The sequence below is a fragment of the Sitophilus oryzae genome, unplaced genomic scaffold (genome assembly GCF_002938485.1).
Source record: "Sitophilus oryzae breed Bouriz unplaced genomic scaffold, Soryzae_2.0 scaffold_1494_pilon_pilon, whole genome shotgun sequence".
NCBI lineage: Eukaryota > Metazoa > Arthropoda > Insecta > Coleoptera > Curculionidae > Sitophilus > Sitophilus oryzae.
In genome coordinates, this window is record NW_022146163.1 from 4,433,277 (window position 1) to 4,453,453 (window position 20,177).

General features: G+C 29.1%; 2 protein-coding genes across 2 annotated transcripts in view; one reads left to right on the plus strand and one right to left on the minus strand.

The window, feature by feature from the left end:
* Positions 1-5,446: 5,446 nt before the first annotated feature.
* LOC115877530 (nucleolar GTP-binding protein 2) lies at positions 5,447-7,912 on the plus strand. The gene is made up of 3 exons (XM_030893755.1): positions 5,447-5,559; positions 5,609-6,527; positions 6,587-7,912. The coding sequence occupies exons 2-3, from the start codon at positions 5,609-5,611 to the stop codon at positions 7,579-7,581; spliced, it is 1,914 nt and encodes a 637-aa protein (XP_030749615.1). The 5' UTR covers positions 5,447-5,559; the 3' UTR covers positions 7,582-7,912.
* A 1,038-nt stretch (positions 7,913-8,950) lies between these two features.
* Positions 8,951-20,177, minus strand: part of LOC115877531 (Y+L amino acid transporter 2-like) — a 63,447-nt gene continuing 52,220 nt past the window's right edge. Inside the window, exons 9-12 of the mRNA XM_030893756.1 lie at positions 16,337-16,355; positions 12,754-12,973; positions 9,829-9,958; positions 8,951-9,097 (exon numbers count right to left, since the gene is read on the minus strand). Coding sequence (XP_030749616.1) covers positions 8,988-9,097; positions 9,829-9,958; positions 12,754-12,973; positions 16,337-16,355 — 479 coding nt within the window. The 3' untranslated portion in view covers positions 8,951-8,987. The remainder of the gene's footprint in view (positions 9,098-9,828; positions 9,959-12,753; positions 12,974-16,336; positions 16,356-20,177) is intronic.

A 20,177-nucleotide genomic window follows, 5' to 3' on the forward strand; every position in this document is an offset into this window, starting at 1 on the left:
TGTGTTGCATACAAGAAATTAATAAAAATTAAACTCACAAGATAGCAATAATTACATTGGAAAATGGACGCTTTAAACACTTCTCGGAATTTTTTCAATGAGAGCAGTTTAAATTTTGAAAGATTTTATAATTTTTGGAGATTCTGACTTTGACAAGAGAAAATTATTTTGCGGTTGTTCTTAGCAACTGCTTTAGCAGCGATCGCGTACAACTGTCGCGACCCAAAATTTTGACAGACATTTCAATCTAAATTTATTTCCTTTACCTATGAAATAACCACAGGGGAACTGTTTACATTTTATGCGAATGCCAACATCCTATTGTTATTGTTTGGTATGTTGCCCAGTATTTCTCCGCTTTTGTTTATTTTTAATTTTGTATACGTATACTTTGGGGAAATCTTAAGAAAATAATAATATAATTAGCTTACTACTTTTCAAAATTTCGACATTTATAATTTTATTTAGTACTTATTAAGATTCAGTCAAGATTACAAGAAAAATAAACTTGAAATATTTGTAAATTTCGTCATTTTTCATCAGCCGTTAGGATTAATTTTAAAATCTGACAACGCCGCTCTGTTGTTATAGTATTTTCTATAGTAGGGGAATTGGACGCGGTCAACAGTGTCAATACTGTCGATAAACAGCATGATCAGCTGTTTGCCGTGTTTTATTTTTCCATATTTCTTAACTATTAATAAACTATTAATGTATAATTGTTTCATTTTATATAAAAGACCAAAATTAGCATTTAAAATGGGTCTACACTGGCAAAATGTGTGAGAATAAAAGAATTTAAACATCGTCATTTCAAAAGTAAGTACTGTTCTGTGGTAATACAACATCTCGTTTTATTTACCTAAAATATTTACCATATTTGTTAAAGTTTGTTTATTTGTTTTATAATATAATTTTGTGAATATAATATATTATGTATATTATAAGAAGTAATGTTTATATTTTTGTTACAATATTGTCCGATTTAAAATCGTATATTTGTATTTAATTATGAATACATTATATATATATATATATATATATATATATATATATATATATATATATATATATATATATATATATATATATATATATATATATATATATATAATATATATTATATTAATATTATTTTACTAAAATTACACTATAGTTGTATAAGATCTCACCATCGAAAAAAAACAGCGTTAGGGTTGGCTTTGAAAGCAAGATTTATGTAATTTTATAAAATGTAAATTTATGTGGTGAATGTCATTGATCGTCAATTTTATTTTGCTCACAATGTATACTCAATGTAGATATTTATATTCACCAACTTCATGTTTATATTTTGTTTTAGGAAGTGAAGATATTCATGGTGTGGAAGTCGTTACTTTAATTACATAGTGCATATGAAATTGGTCCTTTACATCATGTTTAAAATTGACGTAATGCTACTATGCAAAATAGTGAGAGATGTGAACCCTAGGCAGAGCTACAGAATTACTTTTGTTGAGAGACAAATTATGATAGTGATTAGAATCGCATATTCTAGACTTTTACTTAAAAAATGATTTGTTCGGAATGAACTTTTATAGTGTGGAGGAATACCTGCAAATTATAATATGAGGCCTACGTATATGATAATTTTATTATGATCTGTTGTGTTTGTTTTTTTATATTTTGTATTATATATTTGTGTTAGCTTTAAGAATTTATTGACTATTCCTATACAATTGTACATTGTTTTATGGAAATAAATAAATGATTGATTGATTGAATAAGTTAGGAAACCATACGATCGAGAAAAAAACGGCTTCAAAGGCGACTGGGGAATGAAAATATGATAATTTCAGTGAGGTCAAGCCCTAGAAGTCATTTTCTTGGCTCGTACTATTTTTTAAAGGCGCTCTAAGGTTGTAATTTATTTTTACATTAAGTAAATATGATTTTTAAATGGTGTAGTTTAAGATTGACCTCGCTAAATTATCAATCGTCATTCCTCAGCCGCCTTTGACGCCGTTTTTTTTAGACTATTTGCTATAACTATGTTATCTGTTATGCAAATACATATGTCAACAAGTAAAAAGCCAATGAGAAATTAGTTTCTGCTTGGATCCTTACAGTGGCATTTAACAAAATATATATTTTTTCAGGTTACAATATTTTATTTAATATGAACCTGTAAATGTAAGAATATTATACATATATTATATTTTTTACTCAGTCCCTAAATATATTATTAAAATACAACACTTGTGTTTTTTATTAATATCGTGTTATGATTAATACCTAATTAATGTAAAATTATATGGTATGTAAATATCCTTACACTGAGAATTCGTTTGGTCAAAATATTACTCTCTTACTAATATGAATTTGAAAACTACAGAACATTGTTTTTTTTTAGTTTTTGTGCTAATATTTCCACTTAAAATTACCGAATATATTTATGGTATAGGTAGGAAAAGATGAATTTTGTGCTTTTTAATTATACATTATATTAATTATATTATTATTGTAAATAATATCTACTGATATTTAATATAAAAAATAGTTATTCACATGCATCTATTTTTCTTTTGTAATTAATACTATCTAAATAACAAGACATCTTATATAATAGATCCATTAACATTTTAGTTTATCAATTATCAATCACTATACGATATACAATACGTATAATATCTTTTAATTATATCTAACTTTTAATTATTGAATATTTAATAAACAAATTTTTTATAGTGTTTGTTAAATATTTTATAGCATATACTATTATGTATTTATAATAATTTATTAGTTTTATTGCATGAACATATTTTTAAAATTTATTATTAAAAAATATTTTATCTTTGCCTCTAACCACCTACTTCTATATCTCTGGCTTTTACTTTACTATCATCAATGAATCTCAAGGTTAAATTCTGTTTTGATGCTCTTCCGCTGTAAACTCCCCTACCACTTTCCTCTTTACCCCGCTGTCCATAAACTATGGTAGTGGGGGCACTCACCGATAAAACGATGTAGGCACCTCGATTTTGTGAATTTATGAATGACTTGCTCTATCTATTTTTATTCTTAATCTAAGGAAATAACTATAGTCTGTCCAACGAGTACATCCCTGACAGTGACAGTTGTGTCTGTCATTTTAATTCACAGGTAAATTGTGATTTCTATTATTTTTTGGATATTGTTTGTCCAAATTTTCTCTCGCTCATTCTACAGTCTATACAGGGTATTTCAAAAAACATGTGCCATCTCTCGTGGAGAGATTCCTCATGTAAAACTAAGATTTATTTTTCACATCAACGTTTGTTTCGTAGTTACAGGGGGTTATAGTCTTAATATTTTTTCGATATAATATAATTTACTTTTAGCTATCCAATGAAATTTTTTAGTGTAAAAGTTACTAAAGTGCTATACAAGGTATCCCAGAAATAAGTGCAAGTATTTTAAGGGGTGGTAGATCTCGATAAAAGAAACATATTTTCTCTTTATTGTTTTTCAAATAAGTCCAAAATAACGGAGTTATTTTACTTTGAAAATTTCCAAAAAAAAAGATTTTTTGCTAAATTTTTGAGAACCACTGGATCTTTTTGGATTTTATTTCTTGTAAATTTAATCTATTACCTATGTCGCCATATTATCAAGAAATTAGGTTTTTTGACTAAAAACTAAAAAAATCCAAAGAATTTTTCAAAAAATTCTGAATTTTCAAAAAAAAAAATTTTAGCGAAAAACCCCTCATAGACCTGTTTCTGGGGTTGAACTATACTACCAGTTAAAATACTTGCACTTATTTCTGGGACATCCTGTATAAGAATATTTTTCGAGAAAAAAAATGTGCGCTACTACTTTCGTAGCCATCGCTGAGGTCGTTTTTTTTCTCGGTCAGATTGTATAATTAACGCATAGAAAATAGGTCGTAAAAAATCAGTTACTTTTTAAAATTTTATTCTTAATTTTACCGATTCTCGAGAAATCTGAGAATATTAAGAACAAAATAAAGAATAGAAATTCACCAATAGGAATAGCCTTTGTGGGCATATTGTAATTGCTATAGCTAGACATAACACTACTCACTGTAGTTTGTCTAGACCCCCTGCAGACTGCCTTAAATTCCTAACTACCTATAATGCTTAACTATTATACCTATAATATTACATATTACCACAAAGTTACTACCAAAACCTAAGACTAAAACAGCTTTCTTTAAATTGGTTTATTACTTAAAACGCGCGGTGATAACAGTAAATAAATAAAAAAACAGTGTTCTGAAAAGTTCTCATATATTTAATATTAAGGATGTGATAACGATTCTAGTATTCGAAGTATAAATCAACCATATTTCCATCATTTTACCTTTTTAAGGTAAATTCTTCTTGCTTGCGGTACTGCGATTATTTAATTTGGCGCCAAATATAATGGTGGGTTCATACAGCCAAATAAAATAAAATAAGAATAAAATAAAATAAAATAAGAAAGTTGGTTATATGGGATACCATACATGCGTTCATACAGCCAAATAAAATAACAAATAAAATAAAAAGTCTTTATCTTTTAATATCTTCTTGTTTTATTTTATGTGAAAACGGCTTTGCGCACGCTTAATTCTAACTTTTAATTCTTAATCTAAGATTCTAACCTACAAATATTTTCAGTTTGGATTTAATTTATTTTTTAATTTCACATAAGTAAAATGTATAATATAGTAGGCAACGAATAAATAAATATACTATAAATAGTAAAATTACTATAAACAATCGTAAAAGTTAACTTTTATCCAGCCTCATCGTACTGCGCATGAGCAAATATATATTTCTTATTTTATTTTATTTGCCTGTATGAACGCACACAAATAAGAATTCCTTATTTCTTATTTTATTTTATTCTTATGGTGGGTTCATACAGCCAAATAAAATAAAATAAGAATAAAATAAAATAAGAAAGTTGGTTATATGGGATACCGTACATGCGTTCATACAGCCAAATAAAATAACAAATAAAATAAGAAGTCTTTATCTTTTAACTTCTTGTTTTATTTTATGTGAAAACGGCTTTGCGCACGCTTCATTCTAACCTACAAATATTTTCAGTTTGGATTTAATTTATTTTATAATTTCACATAAGTAAAATGTATAATATAGTAGGCAACGAATAAATAAATATACTATAAATAGTAAAATTACTATAAACAATCGTAAAAGTTAACTTTTATCCAGCCTCATCGTACTGCGCATGAGCAAATATATATTTCTTATTTTATTTTATTTGACTGTATGAACGCACACAAATAAGAATTCCTTATTTCTTATTTTATTTTATTCTTATTTTATTTTATTTGGCTGTATGAACCCACCTTAAGATTGGCAGGAAATTCGTTTTCTTCTTTTAGAAATATGGAAACGTAGAATTTAGACTCCCCTTGAGTAGTTGTGGCTATACTTGTGGCCATGGACTCAGAAGAATTAATCAATAACCTAACTTTTGTTTGTCAAAAATTTTAAATTCTGTGATTACACGTGAAGAATTTTTATTTATTTAATTCTTATAAAAGAAATTTGTTTGATTTCAAAGGTAAATTTATTTGGACATAATGCTGTATATTTATAGAATATTCTTTTAGATGCCGAAAGTCAGCAGTACGGGGGGCGCCCCTCGAAAACAGGGCTTTAATAAATCTGGACATTCAATGAATCCAGAAAGGTCTAAAGATGGTTTGAAGGGAGTAGCAAAACCTCGAACAAAAGGGACTATAAAGCGGTTGCAAATGTACAGAAATTTCAAAGCGAAAAGGGACAAAAAAGGTAACATCCTTACTCCAGCACCGTTTCAAGGAAAACTTCCTCAAGGAACTCAGGCTCGGGTCGAGCCTAATCAAAAATGGTTTGGAAATAGTCGTGTAATATCTCAGAATGCTTTACAGAAATTTCAAACGGAATTAGGAGCAGCTGTAAAAAATCCATATCAAATAGTATTGAAACCTACCACTTTGCCAGTTACACTGTTAAATGAAAAGGCAAAATATGCAAGGGTTCATTTACTTGATACTGAGAGTTTTGACAGCGTTTTTGGACCAAAGAAAAGTCGAAAAAGGCCAAACTTAAGTGTTAGAGGACTAGAAGAGTTATCCGAGCTAGCTCAAGAAAAAGAAAAAACATATAGCAACGAAAAAGATTCCAATATAGTTAGAGATAATGAGGGAATTAAAGATTTGCCTAGAGATTGGGTAATGGGTGCTGGTCAATCCAAAAGAATTTGGAATGAATTATATAAAGTAGTAGATAGTTCTGACGTCTTATTACAAACACTAGATGCAAGAGACCCAATGGGAACAAGATCTGCTTATTTAGAAAACTATCTTAAAACAGAAAAGCCGTACAAGCATCTTATTTTTATTTTAAATAAAGTTGATCTTGTGCCTACTTGGGTGACTCAGCGATGGGTTGCTCTTTTAAGCAAAGAATATCCAACAGTTGCATTTCATGCCAGTTTAACTCATCCCTTTGGGAAAGGATCATTAATTAATTTACTAAGACAGTTTGGTAAGATTTTTTGCTATGCTTGTAAAGTTACATTGATTTACAAACTCTTTATATTTTAGCTAAACTTCATGTTGACAAAAAACAGATATCTGTTGGATTTATTGGATACCCAAATGTTGGAAAATCTTCCATTATTAATACACTTAGAAGTAAGAAAGTATGTAAAGTAGCACCAATTGCTGGAGAAACAAAAATATGGCAATACATTACATTAATGAGAAGAATTTATTTAATCGATTGTCCAGGTGTAGTTTATCCGTCAGCAGAAACAGACACAGAGAAAGTTTTAAAAGGTGTTGTTCGAGTAGAACTAGTAAACAACCCTGAAGATTATATTCCAGCAGTGTTAGAAAGAGTTCGAAAGGAATATATAGTAAAAACATATAAGGTAAATGAATGGACCGATCCTAATGACTTTCTGGAAAAAATGGCACAGCGTTCGGGAAGACTTCTTAAAGGAGGTGAGCCTGATATCTCCAGCGTTGCCAAAATGGTTTTGAATGATTGGCAAAGGGGAAAACTACCTTTCTTTGTATGTCCACCTGGCTTTGAAGTTGGTCTGAATGCTTCAGAAGAGAGTAACACTGAAACTAATGTCAGTATAGTACAAGATTTTAGGAAAATAAAAGTCGGTTTGGATTATGAAGGTAATGATGTTAAAGAGTTAGAACCCATTAAAAATGTTGATAAGGCTGTAGAAGAGTATAAGAATATTGATGAAGATAATTCTCAAGTTGAATATCCTATCGGAGATACAGAAAAAGATGATGATTCAGATGATTCCTCAGATTTTAGTAGTTTTTACTCAGATATGGATACAACGTACGAAGAAGAAAAGGAATATGTAGTATCAGCAAGTGGAGATTTTAAAGTGGAAAAAGTTAATAAAGGTAGTAAAACAACTAAAAAACAACCAGTAAACAATACTACAAAATCGTTAACAAGCAAACAAAAAAGAGCACAAGAGAGGGCTCAGAAAAGAAAGAAGATAGGTAGTAACTTCTATGAAGTAACAAATGTTAAGAATAGGAATAGAAAAAAGAAAAAGTTGTAAATTTTTATTAGCTGTTTTAATAAAAAATAATGCCTTATATGTAAATATCGATTATTATGTTTTTGGTTCTGCATTTAATCATGTTTATTATATACCGTAGGATTGAAAAAAAAATGGCGTCAAAACGCGGCGTTTTTTCCAAAAAACTCAGCAAGCCTTGAAATTTTTAAAACTTTTTTGATGGCATCTTCGTGAACATCCCAAAGCGCAGCTTTGCCCTAATTTAACCATATTTGCCCTAATTTAACCATATGTTCAAGATATTTGAGCATAAAGTTTTATAACCTGGTACCAGCTAGAATTAAGGCTCTTAATTTTAATCAGTACAAAACAGAAATCAGAAACTACCTTATGATTAATGCATTTTTTTCTTTTGAGGAGTACTTCAGTTCCAGCTTTAGTCTGTGATTTCATTTGTTTTGTCTATGTTAGTGTTTGTGTGTTGTATCTGTTCATTTATAACATATATTTGACATACATATTTGTTTTAATTTTAAGGTTTTAATGATTTTCTATTGTTTAATTGTATAAATTTTATTTTATCAAATTTGTGTGTTAATGATGCAATGTAGAAACAATAAAAAAAAGACTGTAGAAACTAAATTTTTATCATTTTATATATATATATTTTTTTGACTTGTAAAAATACTTTTCTTGTATGTTATTACTAATAAATAAAACTAAACTAAACTAAACATATTTGTATCTATTATGTTTATCGAGATACCAAAACTTGTACTTCGAATTTTTAGTACCCTGTATACAATGTGATTCAAATATTGATTGACTTAAAAGATGCAGTATTTGCTATTTTATAACTCTGAAAATGCTTTCAATATACTCTATAAACGGTCCCAACACACTACGTCACTCTGTATTATATCAATTATTATTGAATATTTATTATTTAAGGGTGATAAAGTGAATACTTTTGTAATGTAAAAAACAGAGTATAGTCTCCCAAAACAACTCAGATGACAGAAAATACAATGTGCCTATGAACTGTAAATTGAAATGACTCAAATGTCACTGTCAGGGAACCTTCCGACAGACAGATTATACTATTTAATCTTAAATTAATATTTACCCACTGAAATATACAGTAAAAACCTTCAATAACAGAAAATTTTTTATTTGGATAATTTTTATTCATTGCAGTAAATATTACTGGATGAAAAATATATTATATTTAATTTGTTTTATAATTTTTTGAACTCAAAAATTCATTGCTAATAAATCACATAAACCAATTCAACTAATTGTATATTTATGCACTATGAAAAAATAACTTGCACGTCATTATTAAACAAAATGGAAAAAGTTGGAAATGGATTTTAATGGAAAAAGGAACCAGGTAAATTATTAAAAATATCTTAAAAGTACAAGTTTATTTGTACACTATATTTTTATTTTGCTTTCTTAGACTTAATCTTTCTCAAGTAGAACTCGAGTTCTTTTCCTTCTAAAATATACCCACTAGCCCTTCCACACTGTCCTGGTCTCGATGAAATACAAGCTAAAAAAAATATTACATTTTAGAAAAAATAACAGAATAATAATAACAATTAGGTAATATGTTTAGTAATCAGAGTAACTATGACAAGCACGTCATTGAACAAAGTGAATACTTAAAACAAGCAATTTCACTTGGAATTTGATCTCGCTTTAGTTTTTTCATCACAGGATATTTTTAGAAGATAAAAAACATTCAAACAACCAAGTACATAATCAAAAAAATCAAATCGTTATCTTATGCCTTGTCTTTAAATTTTTATGACATATCATAGTACAGGACTAAATTCCAGATATTTTTAGAAGATAAAAAGCATACAAACAACCAAGTACATAATCAAAAAAATCAAATAATCGTCATCTTATGCCTTGTCTTTAAATTTTTATGACATATCATAGTACAGGACTAAATTCTATAAAAAAATCAATAAAACTTGAGTGCTCCAGAATATTTAACTGGTCTATTTTTTTAATTTGACAAATGTCAAATAGAATTTGGTTCTTGTGATTATATACAGGGTGTCCCAATATTCCGTGGGCATAGATCTACTACGTATTTTTTGAATCAAAATTAAGTTCATTGGGCACAATTTACCTCTATACAAAAGTGTTTTGCGATGACATGCACGCAAACTTTTATTGATTTCTTCTATACTTAAAGTGTCCGGATATGAGAAAGTAAGTAAGTAAAAGGCCTAAGTAGATTTATCTATAACTTCTGTAAGTTAATCTTACCTAATAATCTACCAGTGTGAAATTGTTCTTCGATAGCTGGTTCTACCTTAGCGGTTTTCTGTCTGGTTTCATATTTTTTCTGAATCTTCTTACTCCTTTTTTTGTTAAATGCTGCATCTTCTTCCGCAGTCTGAAATTGCACAAACAAAAATAACCTAAGTCAATTTCATTTACAGTTTTAACATAAGATAATTATCGAAAAACCTTTTAGAAAAAGCAGTTTTCTTCATAAACTTTATGCTGTCCTCAATTGGAAGTGGTTAAAATGAAAAATGACAGAGAATAAAATTTACTATTTACGTTCCGAAAATACCTAAGTGGTATAATCAGTCCAGAGAGAAAAAATATAAAATTTTGACAGAAGAAATGAAAGACAATTGGAATAAAAACCTTCTATAGAATTGAAATGGTGGGTGTGTTACACTAAGAGACTAAACATATCTACAAAATTTCTTGCTTCTTCTAAAGACTTCTCCAATATAAGTCAGAATATAGCCTGTCTAATCAAATCATTTTCAGATGACACGCATTTTAACATCATTCTTATTTTATAAACATTAATAGGTTTGTAATACAGAGAACTTTCCCATTTGTAGAGAGGGAATATTTGTGAACATTTGAGAGTATTCAAAATGATTGTGCAGGAACATTCTCTAATAAGAGCCATGTATGGGTACAAACAAGAATGTTCCCTATATTTGTTATTTTTGATTCTAAATAGCATAAGCCATTTTACAAAAATAGTATTTATAATATAGTTAATACACCATATTTCCTTATAGTATTTATAATACACACTGCAATATAAATATGGCGAGAACGAAGAATAACATGTCCTGAATACCTATTTCGGTAAAGGTGTGGATCCGGTGGCTGACCTTGAAGCCCATATTTGCTGCTTTTGATCATCGATACTACGCAAGCGCACATCGTCGATGTTGCCAAATTGCAGTTTATTTTCGAATTATTTGCAGTTGAAAAATTTTTTTGCGTGTTAATCAATAATAATACAAATTCTATAATTTCAGATTTATCTTGATATCCAAAATTAAGGTAAGAAGGATAATGAAGATTGTGAAATGAAAGTATTATAATATATAAAATTGTATTAATAATAACATTTATTTATATGTTTACATTAGAATTAAAATTTATCATTTACGGATTTTTTCTTAATGGTTTTAAACTTATTAGAATTATTTTATTTCTTTCAAGTTATTTAATTTCTAGTTATTTACAGGCAACAATATTTTTGATTATATGCATGTATTGATGTTTTGAAGTACTACCATGACGGGTCTTATTATAGAACAATAAACGTCAATCGGAGATAGAGGTAACATTTTACCTATTATATAATGTTACTAATATAATATACTTTGATTATAATTAATGTTTGTATCATAATTTCTTAAAAATATCAAGCATAGATATCAAGTTAGTGGATTTTATCGAAGAGTGTGTTGATAAGACTAAAATAAGCTTTATGTTTTATCTTTTTCTCTTTAGAAGGGAGATGGTTTGTATCGTAAAATACATTACAGTATTTAATATCGTGTACTTTGTTATTCTTTTCTTAATTTACTGTAATTTCTTGTTTCCTATAATGCCAAATCTTGACAATATGGTGAAGGTTGAGTTTTGATCTTATTAGTTTTATAAGAATAATAATAATAATAGAAATACAAGACTAAATTAAGACTTAGTTTGTGATTTATATTAAGATCTTTCTTATAATATTTGTTATGTCTTCATCTTAATACTATATTATGCTTGGTCTGGAAAATAAATGTTAAAATATCTTAATTTTGCATATCCTATTCATCCTTCCATTAGGAAAAATATGGTTTATAAATCATATATGCTAAGAAAATCACATAAATTAGGTGTAAGAATAGAGAAATCTTAATGTAGCAGAAAAATTAATGCAATATATGTATAAGCAGAATTAAACAAGGTAACTGTTAATGTTGTTGAAGCTGATTCTACAATTTTAATTACGGAGGCTAAAAGGCCTTTCAAGGCCTCCGTAGTTTTGATGGAATGTTAAAAAAAAATCTATTATGAACATGACATGGAGCTACAGCATTTAAAAATTAAAAAAAAAAGAAAAAATTTGGACACATCCCTTTTAATTTCCCGAATTTTTAATGAAGCACTTTTTAAACGTAGCAATAATCTAGATAGTAATCTAGAGTTTTATTTCTATATAATTTTATTGACTGAAAATACATAATAAGCGTTCACGTGTTGTGCGAAATATTAAAATAATATACCGCGTACTATGATTGAAAAAAAAAATAGCGTCAGCAATGACTATGAAATGAAGATCGCTGTCATTTTATGGAAATGTTCTCAATCGTCATTTCCCAGACAACTGGACGCCGTTTTTTCGATCATACGGTATATATTGACAAAAAAACACTGAAAAGCACATATTTGTTTTCTATTGAAAATAATTCCAAAATAACTCACAATCTGGCAACATCGAAGATGTGCGCATGCGTAGTGTCTGTGACTATATGCAGCAAAAACTCGTTTCAAGGTCAGCCACCGGATCCACACCATTACCCCTATTTCTTTACAATTTTTTCTTCTTTTTGTTCTCAAAATTTTCTACTTGTTTTATGATGGCCCTGCTTTGAAGAATAAATTTTAAAAATGTAATGGATTGATTTTCCAAATTTCTTTGGGCTAATATTAAATTCTCAACATTCACTCATTAATTCTCAGGGAACATTCTCCAAAAATAAATTCTTAAGCAATTTACAACACTTGACAGATAATACAAATTTATATTTTATTTTTCTATATACACATAATATATAAGTCAAAACATAGCCTGCCTAATCAAATCATTTGTACATGACACACATTTTAACATAATTCTTGTTTTATAGACATTATATTATATAAAAAACTTACCAATTTAGCACCCTTCTTACGTCCTAGCGGTAGAATGTAATGACCTTCATACCACTGTCTGAATGGTGTGGCATCAACAACTACAATGGCATTCTTGACCAATGTTTTTGTACGTACTAATTCATTGTTACTTGCATTATAAACGACATCGATAATACGGCTTTCTCGGGTGATACTTTCACTACCCCAAGCCCAGTTGCCATGGGTCAGCCTTAAGGCTCTGTATTTAAGGTTGCCCCCTCGAGTTCTTACATAGTGAACTCTTCTGCTAGCTCCTAGTTTCGTATTAGCCGCTGGGCGACCTAATTCGAACTTCCTCTTCTTACGGAGAGGCTTCCTTTTGCCTCCGGTGGCCCTCCTTTTATGCCAATGGTCTCGACTGATACCTAAAAAGTATATAAAACTTTAATAACAAAACTCGTAATAACGTAAAGCAAATGTAAATAAAAACAATTAATTCAGATCGCTGTGGGATGTTAGGAGTCGTCAGCACAACACATCGGACATTAAAACAAAATATCATCATTAGAAAACTCAAAATTTACCATAAGTAACATTCTAGGTTATATTTTTGTAAATTTTTAAGGAAAAGTATGAATCTTAAGCAAAAAATATAAATGAATTTTTTTGCATATATATTTAACTAACCCGGCAATACATTTATTTTAAAAAAGTGAAAAAGTTTTAACTGGATGATTACTTATTTTTAATCACATATCTAGCCATACTCACCCATTGCAAATCTATTTAATAAAGAAAGACTTTGACAAGTGACATGACAAAAGTCAAAAATCAGAGAAGCACAGAATAAAAGTTTGAAAATGTCAAAAAAACAAAGCAGCCAACATTTTTTTTGTAATCATATCGATCATATATTATATTGATTATATATGACCTTTATATATTCATACAAGAATATGATTAGATTAGAAGCTTTTAAACAGTTTTCTAGAACCCTTATAGAACTGTAGTAGAGCTTAATCACATTATGGTTTTAATTTTTGATATTTAAAAGTAAAAGAACTAGCTGGTGCCGGTTAGAGCACGATGGCGAAAGAGGTGATTAGATGATGATAAGATTTACTCTTTGACTTCTATATCTATGGTTTTAAGTCATATTTATGGACATATTTTAAGTGGCTGACCTTGAGGCATCTATTTGCTGCATTTACTCATAGGTGCGACACATGCGTTGATGTTACATTGTATGTTAATTTAATTTAATCGAAAATACAAGCTTATAGAAATGTTTATAAAGCTTTATATCTCTTTTCCTAATAAAATATATAAAGGAAACATTACATTTTTTTAAAGTTTCACAAGAATTATTTTTTATTTTTAGTAATGGATTGTGATTGGTCAGTTCCGAATGTCATTTAATTTTTACGCCTGTGTTGCCAAGATATTACAGAATTACTGAAACTAATCTAAATCAATATTTTTATAAGTATAAAACGAATTGAATCGTTACAAAATAATGATAAATCCAATAAACACATAATATAAACATAATTTTAGTAGAATAAATAATATTTCTGAAGACACGGTGTTTTATATTTATATAAAAAATGGTTAATTTATTTTACTGCTGTTTACATTCTGACAACGTTGACAGAGCGACATTTTCCGTTGTTAATAAGGTGTTCTTATATGTGGCTCTTACAAATTTTCTGATTTTTAGATACAAAATGTGATTTTTCTGTACACTATTTTACTGTATTGAGTTTCTTAAGGCTTGCTTAACCTTCTGAAAATGTAAGTATCCATTATTTTGCATATTTTCTATGTTTTTTTCGCTTTAAAATATTTCAATTACTTCATCATCATTAAAAGCTGATATTATTTTTCTATTTTCTGTTCTAATGCCTGTATAGAATTGTATATTTTTATTCATTTTCATGCCACATTTATTTCAATTCATTAACTCTCATTCATTATTTATTTTCTTTATTATGGGAATGCCATATCATTCATTGATTCTATAAACTCTTCCGCATTTTGATTCTGTTTCTCAAGTTTTTTTATATATACTTGTATACATTTTTGTCATTCTGCTGAGACACTTCTAATGCCGGGTCCAGCGCAAGGACAAAAGTACAACAAAGTCAAAAGTTTAGTTGTTGCGAATTAGTTTCATTAACCATGTGTAATTTCACTGGTCTCCTACTGTTGCCAGCACACGCCATTCACACTGCGCCGACAACTTGTCGTAAAATATACGAACAAAACATCGACACTTTGATCTTTACCGACTCGATACGAGACACTGAAAAGTCTCCGAATTTTGAAACAAACCAAAAATGAGACAAAAATGTCGCAGAAATTTATTGGATTTGTCGCAGTTTTGTCGTAAAACATGAATGTTTCTGTCTTGTGTGCTTGGTCTGGACCCTGCATAAAACATCTATGCGCCAAAATATTTTATTTAAAATTAATCAAAATATTTGAAATTAATCATATTTTACAAAATACGGGGTGTTCCAGAAATAAGTGCAAGTATTTTAACTGGTAGTATAGTTCAACCTCAGCAACACGCCTATGAGCACAGAATATCTAGCTACGCGTAGCTAGATATTCTGTGCTATGAGGTTTTCTTTGCGAAAAAAAAATTCGAAATTTTTTGAATTTTTTTTGGGATTTTTTTTAGATTTTTGTTAAAAACATTATTTCTACATAATATGGCAACATTTACAAGAAAGAAAGTCCAGAAGAGTACTAGTGGTCCTCATAATTTTAGCAAAAAATAATTTTTGGAATTTTTAAAATAACTCCGTTATTTTGGACTTATTTGAAAAACGATAAAGAGAAATTATGTTTCTTTTATAAAGATCTACCACCCCTTAAAATACTTGCACTTATTTCTGGGACACCCTGTATAATAATATTAGGCATTTAAAAATATATTTGATTAATAAAAAACAACCCAAAATTATTTTGTTTCCTCTTCAATAATGAATTTTATTCTGAATCCACAACTGAATCAACCTTAAAGAGGGCGGTTGTGGTGTCTGTCATTTTAATTCACGTAAATTGTACTTGTTTACTGTCTTTTTTCGATGTCATCTGTCGAAATTTCCCCTGACTGACTGCACAGGACTGCACAACCTTTAATAACGTCTATGAAATAATATATGTTAAAAATAGGAATAAAAAAGAAAATGTTGTAGATTTTTATTAGCTGTTTTAATAAAAAATAAATAATGCTTTGTATATATATTTTTTATATATTTTGATTCTACATTTGGTCATGTTTCTTTTTTATATAGGTATATGTATATAATACAGATAGAAAAATTGAATGTAAATATTTGAGATCGCACTATTTTCCAAAAAAAAAAACATGAAATTTATAAAACTGCTTTAAGTCTTTTGGCGTTATCTTAGTGTACAATGTATATATAATTTCATACAGGTTAAAAAAAAGTATAAATAAATAACTTAGTTTAGTTGTTGCGCGATTCATTTCTCAGACAACCTCTGTGTAGCTTCTTGAGACGTCAGTTCTAATACTTGTTGGAAAAAATGAGTAATCTTTTCAGTTGCATAGGTGAATCTGGCAGGTTTTCGTTTCCATTTAATGCACAGGTAATACACAGGTACACCTGAAATACGATAAATATATTAAATATTTTTTTTTTGTTTACAAAACATGTAATTTTAATTTCCCATAATTAATATAGAGGGTGTCCCATTTTCGTGTATTTTACCAGGTTTCTCGAGTACAGGTCGAAAGATGCGGCGTGTACGTTACTGTCGTAATTATTTATGAAACTAAACATGCTACACACAGATTTGTCCTAGCCCCCTTAGTTCCTGAAACAAAGGGGAATTTGAAATTGTTTTTCCATTCCCTTCGTATCTCGATTATCTTATAACTTAACTATGGAGTGTGGAAACTTAACGAAAAAGTTAAAACTGAGTCCCATAGTTTTTCACGTAGAATTCGGTGGCGTAACTATATTTTCGCTATTTCTGCTCTTAACTGCTATTCTTTAAATATGACCCAAACTTTTTAAATAGGATACCCTGTATATTGTTTTTTATTTCCAAAATATAATCTATATTATTTTCATAAACAAAAAGTTTAAATTAGGTAATTAGGTAATCAAAACAATCGAATAATTTATTCCACATCTAATTGCGGTCATTGGTTATTCCATGCTGTGTGTAAAATTGTTGTAGAATGTAGAATGTTTAGGAGGGGAGTTAATCACCGCGACCTTACAGATCTATTGTGTGTTTTTTCTCTCTGACTCCCTTTCTTGAGTTATAACGAATTATAACTCGTGTAAAATTGTTGCACACGTACATAAAAAATATCAATAAGTCTGATTGACAGTTTGTTATCCAAAAGCTGCACAAGTTCAGTTCGTAGTGCAGTTTATTAAGATAACACAATGGAAGTGCCCGGGGTGGCGGAGAGGTACAGGCTCTCGTCAATTGTGTCTAGCCCCAGCAAGGCAACTATTAAGCTTTAGTTAGCGTGGTTATTTGGAGAGTGTTAATTCGTTGGTTATTTGGTGGGGTTGGTTGATTTTTACTAATTTATATTTGTTTTTTAGATATTCATTGATTTTGTTTTATTTGTTTGTAATAAATTATATAGTACGCCACAGCTGTTCTGCATCCGCTTTTGTCAAAAACTCTAACGAGATTGGTCAAGTTTAATAGTTGCCTTGCTGGGACTAGACACAAGTCTCTCGTCTACCAATCTCAAGGTAGTGGGTTCGAATCCTACACCCGGCATTTCATCGGCCGACTATTTTTATTAAAATAAAAATAGTTTGGGTACCTAGGTCGACTCAGCCTTAAATGAGTACTTGGGATTCACAATCCTGAGGTAATTAAACGCTATATACGGGAGCTATTATTATATACAATAGAAAGGCAAAATTATCTGGTTAAATTAAATAAAATAATAACGCTCTTTTAAACTAAGCTGATTTATGTTAAATAGTGCATTTTTTACAATATCTAGAAAAATAAGTATAGGGTACATTATATTTTTAAAAAGCTCATAACAAGACAAACAAAATAGTATACAGGGTGTTCCCTTTAAGAAAACATATGTTCGAGTCATATTTCGAAAATGACAGCTCCCAGAGAAAAACTATTATAGTTACGCCAATTCTCTATAATTTATAAAATAACCAAGATTAGAAGGGGATCGGAAAATGCACCATTTTAAAATTCGCCCTGTATTTCAGAAAGTCAGAAAGTGTCAGAAACTAAAAGAAGGCAAGGACAAATCTGAGTGTGCATTTTTAGTTTTTATTGACGAAGATACGAAAAACAGTTTTATACGGGGTGCCTCTCAAAAGTGCTCACCCCTATAACTTTTTAATTTTTTCAGATGAAAAAACGATGTCGTATGTTAGTATATGACTTAAATTGGGATTGATGACGTGTTCAGTTGTTTTTGGTACTTCCTGTTTCACCGGAAATAACTACAACTTTTGATTTTTAAATGGCACCCTAGATATATTTCTACTTTATTCGATAGAAACTTACACTTTGAATAGAATGGCATATCCTATGTCAACCTTTGACATATGAGCATATGGTTTATTTGAAATTGTAACATGAGGTTCGTAACGACAATTTGACTCGAAATACCAAGTATGTGGGATCAAATTATTCGCTAAAGAATGCATTTTCTAATATGCTAATAAGCCATCATTGTTCCATATGAAAAACTTGAGATATGATTAAAAATACTACTTGGGCATCTTTTAACCGGCCAGAATAAGACGCAAAAAACATTAGACGATGAAAATTATTTTTCCAAGGCTCCTTGATTAAAAATTAGTGTTTTTGACACAGCCATTTTTAAAATAAGATTTGATTTTAAGCGAAAATATCAAAAGTTGACATACAACATGTGATTCTATTCAGAGTGTCATTTTCGATCGAATAAAGTAGAAATATACCGAAGGTACCATTTAAAAATCGAAAGTTGTAGTAATTTCCGGTGAAACAGGAAGTAACCAAAAACAATTGAGTACGTCAATCAATCTTAATTTGTGTGATATACTAAAATACCAAATCTCGTTTTCTTATCTGAAAAAATTTAAAAATATATAAGGGTGATAGTAAAGTATAAGTAAAAAAAGTAAAAGTTATAGTAAACTGGAGTGCTTTAAGCCCTTATGAGATACAAACCTCGGAATTCATTTACTGTGAACGAATTTTTATAAAACTTTTTGCATTGTATTGTTATATAATTGCAAGCATTGTATATAAGATATGTGACAAAGTTTACCTATTTAAATTCGTTGCTTTCACTTTAGTATTTAAATAAACACACACATATACAATTGCCTACATACAAGATGGCTCCGTTTTCCAGAAAAGCTCTGTATCAGGATTCCTATTTGAGATTTTCACTCCAAACCTTTTACAAAATATATGTTTAATGGTAGTTCACATTTCAAAAATATTTTTATAGCTATACAGGATGAGTCATATATATATATATATATATATATATATATATGTTTAATGGTAGTTCACATTTCAATATATATATTTATATAGATATACAGGATGAGTCAAATATATATATCATTTATTTATTCGAGTTTAGTGAATTTGCTATAAAATTCTGGTTCCAAAAATACCTTACTACCATAGAGTATATTAAATGGTCTTTGAATTATGACCACGTCCATGAGGACGTCAATATAGACGTCCAGAAACCTTCGTATGAGAACTTCTAATCGAGACGATCGACTTATTGAAAGTTTATCGCTAAGAAACCGCCGCGCCGTTTGCCAGCTTTTCAAATTGATAATGAATTGCACTTAGGAACCGTACATATTAACTAATGGACTACAAGAAGAAGATTAAACGAAGCAAATTTTATGTCAAGAAGGCCTGCTTCGGGACCAGAACTTACTATTTAGATGTGTTGACTAGGCCCAAAAGCAAAGGCATGGTCTTAATGTAAAAATTACGAAAAATGTTAGTGCTTTCTTTAAAACCGAATATTTCCAACAAAAATAAAGCTAATGAGATAAACCAAAAACAAACCATCGAGAAAGGATGTATCTAGATAGATGATAAAATAATTTTTAAATTTCTTGCTGTTTTAACATATTTCACAGGGCGTTTCAAACTTTCATAAAAAATATCAACATTTTGTTTTTCCTCGTATAATTAACAGATGGGGAGTTTCATTTTTAATTTAGAAAAAGATAGTAAGAAGTCAAATAATTTGGCAACACACTGCTTAAAAAATCATCAAAATCGGTCCATTAAAATAAAATAATTATCTTTTAAAATACATCAAAGTTTTAAGGTGCCCATTTTTCGTGCCGGTGAATGTATTTCAAAAACTATACATTTTAGTCATATAATTTTCTAATGAAACAAACCTTTATTTTTTTACTAGAATCCAAAAATCAAATAATATATAGGGTGTT